The 12,537-nt window shown below is 53.1% G+C and overlaps 1 protein-coding gene across 1 annotated transcript; it reads left to right on the forward strand.

Annotated features, from left to right (window-relative positions):
- Window positions 1–1,717: 1,717 nt before the first annotated feature.
- Window positions 1,718–12,537, forward strand: LOC104676174 (delta(3,5)-Delta(2,4)-dienoyl-CoA isomerase, mitochondrial). Its single transcript, XM_030913246.1, has 10 exons — window positions 1,718–1,866; window positions 2,065–2,248; window positions 2,391–2,479; window positions 10,388–10,512; window positions 10,589–10,637; window positions 10,829–10,897; window positions 11,441–11,507; window positions 11,605–11,676; window positions 11,952–12,102; window positions 12,241–12,537. The coding sequence occupies exons 1-10, from the start codon at window positions 1,815–1,817 to the stop codon at window positions 12,343–12,345; spliced, it is 963 nt and encodes a 320-aa protein (XP_030769106.1). The 5' UTR covers window positions 1,718–1,814; the 3' UTR covers window positions 12,346–12,537.

The raw sequence follows: 12,537 nt of genomic DNA on the forward strand, positions 1-12,537 counted from the left end.
CCTCCTGGGTTGATTCAGCAATTCTCCTGCCTCAACCTCCCAAGTAGCTGGGATTACAGGCACCTACCACCTCGCCCCGCTAATTTTTTTTTTTTTTTTTTTCTTGAGACCGAGTCTCCCTCTGTCTCCAGGCTGGACTGCAGTGGCGCTATCTAGGCTTACTGCAAGCGCCGCCTCCCAGATTCACGCCATTCTCCAGCCCACGCCATTCTCCAGCCTCAGCCTCCTAAGTAGCTGGGACTACAGGCGCCCGCCAAAACGCGCGGCTAATTTTTTGTATTTTTAGTAGAGACGGGGTTTCACCGTGTTAGCCAGGATAGTCTCGATCTACTGACCTTGTGATGCACCCGCCTCGGCCTCCCAAAGTGCTGGGATTCTGGGATTACAGGTGTGAGCCACCGCTCCAGGCCAGCAGTTATTTTTATTTATTTATTTATTTATTTTGAGACGGAGTCTCACTCTGTCGCCCGCGCTGGAGTTCAGTGGCCGGATCTCAGCTCACTGCAAGCTCCGCCTCCTGGGTTTACGCCATTCTCCTGCCTCAGCCTCCCGAGTAGCTGGGACTACAGGCGCCCGCCGCCTCGCCCGGCTAGTTTTTTGTATTTTTTAGTAGAGACGGGGTTTCACCGTGTTAGCCAGGATGGTCTCATCTCCTGACCTCGTGATCTGCCCGTCTCGGCCTCCCAAAGTGCTGGGATTACAGGCTTGAGCCACCGCGCCCGGCCGGAGGCCAGCAGTTTTAAAGTACTTTTTATGCCTTCGGATAGCTGGCTTTTCCCAAGGGAGTTTCGCTTTGTGTTTTAAGAACATGAACTTTTTTTTTTTTTTTTGAGACGGAGTCTTGCTGTGTCGCCCAGGCTGGAGTGCAGTGGCGCAATCGCTGCTCATTGCAATCTCCGCCTCCTGGGCTCAAGCCATTCTCCTGCCTCAGCCTCCCGCTGGGATTACAGGTGCCGGACACCGCACCCAGCTAATTTTTGTATTTTTACTAGAGACGGGATTTCGCCATGTTGACCAGGCTGGTCTTGAACTCCTGACCTCAGGTGATCTGCCTGCCGCGGCCTCCCAAAGTGCGTGTATTACAGGCGTGAGCCACGCGTCGGCCTAAGAACATGAATTCTGGAGCCATGTAATCCTACTTTAGCCCTTCTGAAGCCCAGCGACCTTGAACCTCGTGTCTTCCCGTGCCTGAGTCAGTTTTCCTCTGTATATAGTGGGTAATAGTACGACCTCCTGGTGGGAGTTCATATACAGTCAGCACTTAATGTTGGCCCATCTGTACTCATTCCTTTATGTGGGTAAACTCACAGTAATGCAAGTTTTCTTTAATTTTTAGTTAACATGATACATACACATGCATGATGACAAGCTCTGCTGCCATTATGTCCTTGGACGTTTCAGCTGTCGCCAATTATGCCACCATTATGAAACAGCGGTGTGATGAACTTTAGCGGGAGCTATTTTCTTTTCCTTTTTTTTTTTTGGACTGAGTCTCCCTCCGTCGCCCAAGCTGGAGATCAATGGCTCTATCTCGGCTCACTGCAAGCTCCGCCTCCCGGGTTCACGCCATTGCAGGAGCTATTTTCTCAGGCCAGGTTCCCACTGGGGCAAAGGGTCCTTTTCTGAGCCTGGCTCTAACTATGTAAGGCAACCGGAACTCGGCTGCCCTTAGTAAAGATGGCGGGGAGAACGGCGTCTTTGCCTGCCAGGCTGCGGCATCGGTGCCCTCGCTCAACATGGCGGCCGTTTGTGCCCGCCCCCTCCGCTAACTGGCAGGTTGCTCTGTCCCAACGCAGTAGACGAAGGCGGCGGCGATGGCGGCGGGGATAGTGGCTTTTCGCAGACTCCGCGACCTACTAAGCCGGCGTGAGTCAGCTCTTGACATGGGGGTGTATCGCGCTGTCGTGCTGTTACAGCAGCTGTAGGATGGGGAGGCCCATCCGAGGTCACGAAGGGCCCGAGTCCCCTAAATTCAGGGGTGCGTGTGCTCCCTTTTGAAGGGCTCCCTAATTCTATAGGCCTGTGTCTTGGAGTCTGGGGTCATCAAAGGCTCTTTCTCCGCAGGATTGACAGCCTCCAACTACTCGGGACCCAGTATTAGCCTTCGCCTCACTGGCTCCTCTGCACAAGAGGAAGCCCCAGACCACAGCTATGAGTCCCTTCGTGTGACGTCTGCGCAGAAACATGTTCTGCATGTCCAGCTCAACCGGCCCAACAAGAGGAATGCCATGTACAAGGCCTTCTGGAGGTCTGACCTGCAGATCCTGGAGGCCTGCCTGCCGGGGAGGCGGGGGCTGCGGGACTGGGCCAGAGTGGAACCCTGTGGGGAGATGGACATGAGGGCAGGGTATTCCCACCCTATTTGTAGCCCTTCACTCGTTGCTTCACAGAGAGATGGTAGAGTGCTTCAGCAAGATTTCGAGAGACGCTGACTGTCGGGCGGTGGTGATCTCTGGTGCAGGAAAAATGTTCACTGCAGGTACCAGACGCTCTTCACACACCCTACCAGCCTTCCCAGCTCCTGGCAATAGACAGTGGAGCAGTGCTTCTTAATTAGGGTTTTAAGCAGCTTCTGACGTACACTTTTTTTTTGCTGTTCTTTTTGTTTTGTTTGTTTGTTTTTTGAGGCAGGGTCTTGCTCTGTTGCCAGGCTGGAATGCAGTGGCTCAATCTGAAGTCACCGCAACCTCCGCCTCCCGGGTTCAAGCAATTCTCCTGCCTGGGACTACAGGCGCGGGCCACGACGCCCAGCTAATTTTTGTATTTTTAGTAGAGACAAGGTTTCACCATGTTGGCCATGATGGTCTCCCTCTCCTGACCTCATCATCCGCCTGCCACAGCCTCCCAAAGTCCTGGGATTGTAGGCGTGAACCACCACTTCGACCCCTAACTTACACTTTTATCTGTTTTTGTGTGTGTGTGTGTGTTTTTTGGGAGACAGGATCTTGCTCTGTCACCCAGGTTGGAGTGCAGTGGCCTAATCAGAAATCACTGTAACCTCAAATACCTGAGCTCAAGCGATCCTCCCACCTCGGCCTCCCAAAGTGCCAGGTTTACAGGCAGGTGCCACCATGGCCAGCCCTCTCTTTTTTTTTTTTTTTTTGAGACGTAATTTAAAACATTCAAATATGAAAATTAGTCCAACAGAACACGACGGGATCATAGGCTCTGAAGTCTGGGTTTCCATCCTGGATCTGTGGCCATGAAGGACATGCTTAACCTCTCAGTCTATAGCTGTGTCAACATATAATATAATAACATGCTTTCATGCAACTCTGCAACTCACTCATTGATTTCCAGTTACAGGTCAGTTGGATCTTTGGATTGACCCACTGACCTGTTCTTCAGATGGGAGAATTTCCACTGATCACAGTTACTGACTCTTTCCTCATCTCTGTCCTCCTGTAAAGCACACCCAGTGATTTTTTTGTTTTGTTTTGTTTTGTTTGAGACAGAGTTTCGCTTTTGTTGCAATGGCGCAATCTCAGCTCACTGCAACCTCTGCTTCCTGGGTTCAAGTGATTCTCCTGCCTCAGCCACTCGAGTAGCTAGGATTACGGGTGCCCTCTACCATGCCCGGCTAATTTTTTGTGTTTCTAGTAGAGATGGGGTTTTACCATGTGTTGGCCAGGCTGCTCTTAAACTCCTGACCTCAGGTCATCCACCCACCTAGGCCTCCCCAAGCGCTAGGATGACAGGTGTGAGCCACCGTACCCAGCTACCACCCACTGATTTTAAATTTCAGATATTGTAGTTTTCAATTCTCCAGTTCCCATTTGGTTCATTTTTTATTTATTTATTTTGAGACAGAATCTCACTTTGTCACCCAGGCTGGAGTGCAGTGACACAATTCTGCTCATTGCAACATCTGCCTCCTGGGTTCAAGCAATTCTCCTGCCTCAGCCTCCTGCGTAGCTGGGATTACAGGTGCCTGTCACCAGGCCTGGCTAATTTTTTTTTTTCTTTTTTTTAGAAGGAGTCTCACTCTGTCAACTAGCCTGGAGTGCAGTGGCACAATCTCGGCTCACTGCAACCTCCACCTCCCAAGTTCAAGCCATTCTCTTGCCTCAGCCTCCCGAATAGCTGGGATTACAGGCAACCGGCACCACGCCTGGCTAATTTTTATATTTTTAGTAGAGATAGGTTCTCACCATTTTCGCCAGGCTGGTCTTGAGCTCCTGGCCTTCAGTGGTCTGCCCACTTCAGCCTCCCAAAGTGCTGGGATTGCAGGAGTGATCCATTGTGCCTGGTCAGTTATTTATTTTTTGTCATGCATGTTTTTCTTCCTGCCATTGAGCATAAGTTATAATGACTGATTTAAAATCCTTGTCTTCTGGCCGGGAGCGGTGGCTAACATGGTGAAACACCATCTCTACTTAAAAAAAAAAAAAAAAAAAAAAATCTGGGCGCCGTGGCTCACACCTGTATTCCCAGCACTTTGGGAGGACCAGGCAGGTGGATCACGAGGTCAGGAGATTGAGACCATCCTGGCTAACATGGTGAAACCCTTTCTCTACTAAAAGTACAAAAAAATTAGCTGGGCGTCTTGGCAAGTGCCTGTAGTCCACCTACTCGGGAGGCTGAGGCAGGAGAATGGCGTGAACCTCGGAGGCGGAGGTTGCAGTGAGCCGAGATGGCGCCACTGCACTCCAGCCTGGGCGACAGAGCAGGACTCGGTCTCAAAAACAAAAATCCTTGTCTTCTAATCTCAACATCTGGGTCATCTTGGGGTCAGTCTCCTTATTATCTTTTTTCTTGAAAATGGCAGGCCGGCCGGGCGCGGTGGCTCAAGCCTGTAATCCCAGCACGTTGGGAGGCCGAGGCGGGTGGATCACGAGGTCAGGAGATCGAGACCCTCCTGGCTAACACGGTGAAACCCCGTCTCTACTAAAAATACAAAAAACTAGCCGGGCGCGGTGGCGGGTGCCTGTAGTCCCAGCTACTCGGAGGCTGAGGCGGGAGAATGGCGGGAACCCGGGAGGCGGAGCTTGCAGTGAGCCGAGATCCGCCTCTGCACTCCAGCCTGGGCGACACAGCGAGACTCCGCTTTCAAAAAAAAAAAAAAAAAAAAGAAAATGGCAGGCCGGGCTCAGTGGCTCACACTTGTAATCCCAGCACTTTGGGAAGCTGAGGCGGGTGGATCACTTGAGGTCAGGAGTTCAAGACTAGCCTGGCCAACATGGTGAAACCCCGCCTGTGCTAAAAAATACAAAAATTATCTGGATATGGTGGTGCGTGCCTGTAATCCCAGCTACTGGAGAGGCTGAGGCAGGAGAATGGCTTGATCCCAGGAGGCGGAGGTTGCAGTGAGCCGAGATCGCGCCATTGCACTCCAGCCTCAGTGACAAGAGCAAGACTCTATCTCAAAAAAAAAAGAAAATGGCTTCACTTCCCTGTTTCTTTTTATTTTGAGTTAGTTTGGATTGTTTCCTGGATGTTGGGATATAGGAATAAGATGTGGATATTCTGGATTCTATCATATAAGTCCAAAGAATATTGAGTTTCCTGTTTTGGTAGCTTAGTTGGAATGAGTTTTTTGGTTTTTCTGTTTTTATTGTTTTGTAGAGATGAGGCCTTGCTATGTCACCCAGTCTGGTCTTGAACTCTTGAACTTAAACGATCCTCCTGCCTCGGCCTCTCAATGTGCTGGGACTATAAACGTGAGCCACTGTGCCTGGCCTCTTGCTGATTTACAAACCATACATGCACCCCCAGCAAAAGATTTAAAAAATAATTCTTCAGCCTGGGCGACAAACTGAGACCTCGTCTCTTTTTTTTTTTTTTTTTTTTTGAGACGGAGTCTCGCTCTGCCGCCCAGGCTGGAGTGCAGTGGCCAGATCTCAGCTCACTGCAAGCTCCGCCTCCCGGGTTCACGCCATTCTCCTGCCTCAGCCTCCCGAGTAGCTGGGACTACAGGCGCCCACCACCTCGCCCAGCTAGTTTTTTGTATTTTTTTAGTAGAGACGGGGTTTCACCGTATTAGCCAGGATGGTCTCGATCTCCTGACCTCGTGATCCGCCCATCTCGGCGTCCCAAAGTGCTGGGATTACAGGCTTGAGCCACCGCGCCGGGCCGAGACCTCGTCTCTAACAAAAATTAGCTGGGTGTGATGCATGACCACACTCCCAGCTACTCTGGAGGCTGAGGTGGGAGGATGGCTTGAGCCAGGGAGATCAAGACTGCAGTGAGCTGTGATCGTGCCACTGCACTCCAGCCTGGGTGACACAGCAAGAGCCCATCTCAAAACAACAACAAAAACAAATCTCCGGCCCGGCGCGCTGGCTCACGCCTGTAATCCCAGCACTTTGGGAGGCTGAGATGGGTGGATCACGAGGTCAGGAGATCAAGACCATCCTGGCTAACACGGTGAAACCCCATCTCTACTAAAAATACAAAAAATTAGCCGGTCGCGGTGGCGGGCGCCTGTAGTCCCAGCTCCACGGGAGGCTGAGGCAGGAGAATGGCGTGAACCCGGGAGGCGGAGCTTGCAGTGAGCTGAGATCTGGCCACTGCACTCCAGCCTAGGCGACAGAGCAGACTCCGTCTCAAAAAAAAGAAAAAGAAAAAAAAAAAAAAAAGCATAAATCTCCCAGCAAGAGATTAGGACGGAGGTGGTACACAGAATTCGGAACTCCTCGCTCTGGCTCTCCCCTTTTTGGAATATCCCCCCTCACTTCCCGGCAGCTTTGGTCCCCTCGGACTCTATCCTGTGGCTCTTCAAGCACAACTTCAGTCTGTGAAGTTTTTGGCTTTCCTCAGGCTGAAAGCTTTCAAAACCGTTTTCAAAAACACCGTGAGAGTGTTCTGCCACTCTCCCAAGTGGTCCCTCCCTCTAGAATCTGCCCAGTGCCTTCAGATAATTGTTTGTTTCTTGTCCAGCCAGAGTATGTAGTTGTCCGTGGGAGGGTTGGCCCTTTAGGAGTAAACCAGAAGCAAAATATTTCCTACACTGATTTCTGCACAGGGCCCAGAGCCCAGTGCTGGGAACCCAGTTGTGACCGAGACAGTCCCAGGCCCTGTGGTCACGGTGTTCCCAGCTCAGTGGGGCAGACAGACAGTAAACTCTTTCTTTCTGTTTTGTCCATTAACATCTTCCCAGGTCCCTTTCTTTCTTTCCCTCCCGTTCCTCTCTCCCCTCCCTCCCCTCCTTCCCCTCTCTCTCCTTCCTCTCCTCCCTCCCTCCCTCCCTCCCTCCCTCCTTCCTCCCTTCCTTCCTTCCTTCTTTCCTTCTTTTTCCTTCCCTTCTTCCCTCCCTTTCTTTCTTTTTTGACACAGGGTCTCCCTCTGTCACCCAGAGCAATCTCAGCTCACTGCAGCCGCAGCCTCCTGGGCTCAAGCCATCTTCCCACCTCAGCCCCTCAAGTAGCTGGGACCACAGGTGTGCACCACCACGCACAGCTAGTTTTTTCATTTTCTGTAGCGGCGGGGCTTGCTATGTTGCCCAGGCTGGTCTCAAACCCCTGAGCTCAAGCGATCCTCCCGCCTCGGCCTCCCAAAGGGCTGGGGTCACAGGCATGAGCCACCACGCCCAGCCTCCTTTCTTTCTGCATCTCGCTCTGTTCCTCCTTTTGTTCATTTGTTCATTCATTTGACAAACATTCAGTGACACAGTCCAGGGCCAGAGCCCCCTCCTGGGTGCTGGAGACGTGGAATCGGGAGGCAGCCCCCATTCCTGACCCCTTGCTCTCATAGAGGTCATGTCTGAGAACAGAAAGATGAGGCTCCTTTCTGGCTGTGCCGGGCCCAGGTCCTTCACCTTTCAGCTCCCAGCTGAATGCGGCCGTCTCATCTTTTTTTTCAGCAGCAAGACCCAGAAGGCCAGAAAGAAGAAACAGCGGGTCATGCCGTGACCCAGTGATAGAGTAGAACTACTAAATAGAGAAAGAAAAAGTTGGCCACAATTATGCAGCACTCACGGTGTGTCACGCCCCTTTCTAAGCACTTTAAACATATCAATTAATTCTAATCAGGGTCCACAAGACAGGTTCTGCTATAAGCCCCATTTAAAGGTGAAACAGATCCAGAGAGAGCAAAAAACTTACCCAATTCTCACAGCTTGTAAGTGGCAGAGCTGGGATTTTGGAACTCAGGCTGCTTGGCCATAGAGTCCTTACTCTTAACTGCTAAATGTCTGTCATCTCAGTAGCTGGCATGCTGGTTAAAGGTAAGGGGGGCTTTGGCCTCAGGCAGTGATCTGGCTCCTACCTCTGCTTTTCTTTTCACCTCTATGTCCTGCCATATTCTTTTCTTTTTACTTTTTATTTTGGAGCCAGGGTCTTGCTCTGTCACCCCGGCTGGAGTGCAGTGACACGATCATAGCTCAGGTATCTTAGCCTCCAACTCCTGGGCTCAAGCGATCCGCCCACCTCAGCCTCCGAAAGTGCTGGGATTACAGGCGACCACGCCCAGCCTCATATGCAGCTAATTTTTTCATTTCTTGTAGAGAAGAGGTCTTGCAATGTTGCCCCAGACTGTTCTCAAAATCCTGGCCTCAAGCGATTCTCCTGCCTCTGCCTTCCAAAGGGCTGGGATTACAGGCCTGAGCCACTGCGCCCAGCCCCAAAATATATTTGTTTATTCATTTGTTTGCCTCCCCACGAGGACGGGGACTGTTGTCTATATTGGTCACCTATTGAGCAGCTCGTGTGTGCCATGCCCTGTTCTAGGCACAGGGGATCCAGCAGTGGACAGAAAGACAAGAACTCCTGTGTTCTCAGAGCTCACATTCTAGAAAGGGAGTCAGGCCCTCAAGCAGATAAGGACATAGCAATAGGACAGGGAGCCATGCAGCCCAGAGGTAAGGTGGGATCAGGATGCAGGGGATGCTGCCACTGTTTAGTCAGGTTGGCCAGGGAGGGCCTCTCTGAGGAGGTGACCTTTGAGCTGTAGCTGAAGGAAGTGAAGGAGTCAGTGTGTGGCTGTTGAAGAGGGAGGGATAGTTGTCAGCCCAAAGGTCCTTGGCTCCCTCCCTCTCCCCCTCCGGATATTTACTCCAGGTCACCTCCTATTACTCCGGGTCACCTTCTCACTGAGAAGGTCCTGTACCACTGCAGCAGCCCTGTCCACGCATGCACGTGCACACACACACACACACACACACACAGTTGGAGGCCAGTGTGCCCAAAGTAATAGGTTGTGAATGGTGTTCACGAAGGGTAGTCATAACAAGGACGTTCCATTTTGTTCTAACAGCGACAGGCGGGAAAAAGAGGGTCTGGGCCAGGCACAGTGGCTCACGCCTGTAATCCCAGCACTTTGGGAGGCCGAAGCGGGTGGATCACAAGGTCAGGAGTTCGAGACTAGCCTGGCCCACATGGCAAAACCCCATCTGTACTAAAAATACAAAAATTAGCTGGGCGTGATGGCGGGCTCATGTAATCCCAGCTACTCGGGAGACTGAGGCAGGAGAATCGTTTGAACCGGGAGGTGGAGGTTGCAGTGAGCCACCATCATGCCACTGCACTCCAGCCTGGGCAACAAGAGCAAGACTCTGTCTCCAAAAAAAAGAGCATCTGACACAAGAAGGTGTCCCCTGGTTCCCCCTGGCTGTGTGTGGGGACAGACTGGGGACACAGGTGGAAACGGAGAGCAGGGCGGGCTCATGGAGAACAACTGATGGAGGAAAGGTCAGATTTGGGATCCTCTTGAAGTTGGAACCACAGAAATTGCTGCATCCTGAGATGTTTCTCATCTCAGGAAACAGCAGCGCCATTGACTCCTTCACTCACGCCACAGACCCTGAGTCCCGGTTTGTCTGGCATCTTGGGGAAGAGCATGGTCTCTGGGGCCAGCTGCATGGTTCCAGATTTTAAAATCCCACTCTGGCCGGCATGGTGGCTCACACCTGCAATCCCAGCGCTTTGGGAGGCCAAGGCTGGAGGATCGCTTGACCCCAGGAGTTCAAGACCAGCCTGGGCACAGTCCCAACCACTCAAGAGGCTGAGGTGGGAGGATTGCTTGAACCTGGGAGTTGGAGGCTGCAGTGAGCCATGATCGTGCCACTGCACTCTAGCTGATGTAACAGAGTGAGACCCTGTCTCTAAAAACATTAATGAGTTTATTTAATTCACACTACTCACCAGCCACTGTGACCCCTTGGGCAACTGTTTAACCTCTCTGTGCCTTAGTTTACCCATCGGTAACACAAATAGTAATAGGACCCAGCTGGTAGAGTTGTTGTGAGGATTCAGTGAGTAATGACTCCACAAATGATGGCTTTTATTTCCTTCCCACTCCACATGCAATCCCTCACCAAGTCCTGTGTGAGTTGGTTTTTCTGCCTTGGTGGTTTGGGATTAGAACCTGCTGCGCCTGGGTTCTGACCCCTGGTTGGGGCAATGGGTGGGGCCTGGGAGCCTGGATAAGCTCTCTCACGCCTTCTCACCAGGTGTTGACCTGATGGACCTGGCTTCGGACATCCTGCAGCCCAAAGGAGATGATGTGGCCCGGATCAGCTGGTACCTCCGTGACATCATCACTCGATATCAGGAGACCTTCAGCGTCATCGAGAAGGTGACTCTAGGGCATCCCTCTCCATGCCCACCTCCCCTGGGCCAGCCCTGACCCCACTCTTCCTGTTCCCTCTCAGTGCCCCAAGCCTGTGATTGCTGCCGTCCACGGGGGCTGCATTGGCGGAGGTGAGTCTGTGGCTGTCCTCCTGCTCGGGTGCTCCCTGGGTCGGGCTGCTACCCCAACGCTGCGACCACTGGCATCCAGCCTCAGCTCTGTCATGGGCCAGACTCTGTCCCAAGAGGAATCCCCCTCCCATGTCCTGGGAGGCGGGGTTGGTTCTGGTGGTCATTCAGCGTCCCTGGCCTCTACCTCCTAGGTGTGGACCTCATCACCGCCTGTGACATCCGGTACTGTGCCCAGGACGCTTTCTTCCAGGTGAAGGTGAGCCATCCTCCTGAGGTCCTGCTTAGAGCTGGGCAGTGGGGTGGGGTTGGGGGGCCTGGAGTGAGCCCCGAGGGCTTCATGGAAGAGTTGGAGTTGAACCTGACAAAGTCAGACTTGCCCGTAGAGGAAGTCAAGAGGTGAAGTTGTGAATGGGTAAGGTATGGGGTGGGGTTGAGGCTGGCAGGTGCCAGAGGCAGGGATTGCTCCTGGGGCCATAGGGATGAAGGTGGGAGGCAGGATGGAGCCGGGGGACGCAGTGAAGGGGTCTCAGGTAGGGTGAAGAGGGCACCTCTCTCATGATAGATGGAGCTGCCCTGAAGGGATGGGAGGGCGCGTGAGTGGGAAGGTGGGCTCTATTCTAGGTTGAAGGAACTTGCCTGAGTCAAGAAGCTGCCTGGGTAATGGAGTGGGACTTTGGAAGAAGTCCCTGGGGTGAAGGTGGGGTGGGACTCTCCAGTAAACATGAAATTTCATGGACGTTGATGTTGTGAGGGGCACAGTATTGGGCAGAAACCAAACACTGACCCGGTTCCTCCCCCAGGAGGTGGACGTGGGCTGGCTGCCGATGTAGGGACACTGCAGCGTCTGCCCAAGGTCATCGGGAACCACAGGTGGGTGCAGGGGGAGTGGGTGTGTAGGCGGGGCACCCCAGAGCATCTCGCAGTCCCGGGGTGACAGCCACCTCCTGATGCACGCTCCCCTTTGCAGCCTGGTCAACGAGCTGGCCTTCACCGCCCGCAAGATGATGGCTGATGAGGCCCTGGGCAGTGGGCTGGTCAGGTAGGGCCATGGCCCTGGTGGCTCAGTGCTGGGGGCAGCCAGGTCGGGGGCGTGGAGGCCTTTTTGGGTCCCCTTGTCTCCTCACTCTAGAATTCCAAGTGGCATCCTTTCTTGGCGAGGTCATTTCTTTAGTGTGCGGTCAGTCCCCTGCTCCCGTTGGGCTGTTTCTCTGGGGTCTTGGGCCTTCCTCTGTGACTGGCCACTTCTTCATCTGCGGGAGGCTGGGGGAGAGAGCCCTTCCCAGCCCACCCGGTCCCTGATCTCTTTCGCTGCAGCCGGGTATTCCCAGACAAGGAGGTCATGCTCGATGCTGCCTTAGCGCTGGCGGCCGAGATTTCCAGCAAGAGCCCCGTGGCGGTGCAGAGCACCAAGGTCAACCTGCTCTACTCCCGTGACCATTCGGTGGCCGAGAACCTCAACTACGTGGTAAGGCGCTTGCTCCAACCAGTCACAGCCCTCCTCTAACCCCAGGCGACCAACCAAGGCTCAGGGTGCTGCATGCTTCATCCTGATTGGCCCCTGCTAATCTGTCTCCTCGTTCTTTCCCAACACCCTCGGTACCAGGCGTCCTGGAACATGAGCATGCTGCAGACCCAGGACATCACCAAGTCGGTCCAAGCCATGACTGAGAACAAGGAACTGAAAAGTGTCACCTTCTCCAAGCTCTGAGAGCCCTCGCATCCCGGTCCCCAACCAGGGGCCTGGCCTTGTCCCACCTCATCTGCAGAAAGGGAGGATGGGCGATGACCTTCGTCTGTGTGCCTTCTCACCCAGTCTCCCAGTTTATAACTATATGACAATGACTTCCTCAAGCCCAAGGCCTTATCTTCATCCCACGAACAATAAAGCAAAGTAAAGAAA

This window comes from Rhinopithecus roxellana, chromosome 12 (assembly GCF_007565055.1).
Source record: "Rhinopithecus roxellana isolate Shanxi Qingling chromosome 12, ASM756505v1, whole genome shotgun sequence".
In the NCBI taxonomy this organism is placed as follows: Eukaryota; Metazoa; Chordata; class Mammalia; order Primates; family Cercopithecidae; genus Rhinopithecus; species Rhinopithecus roxellana.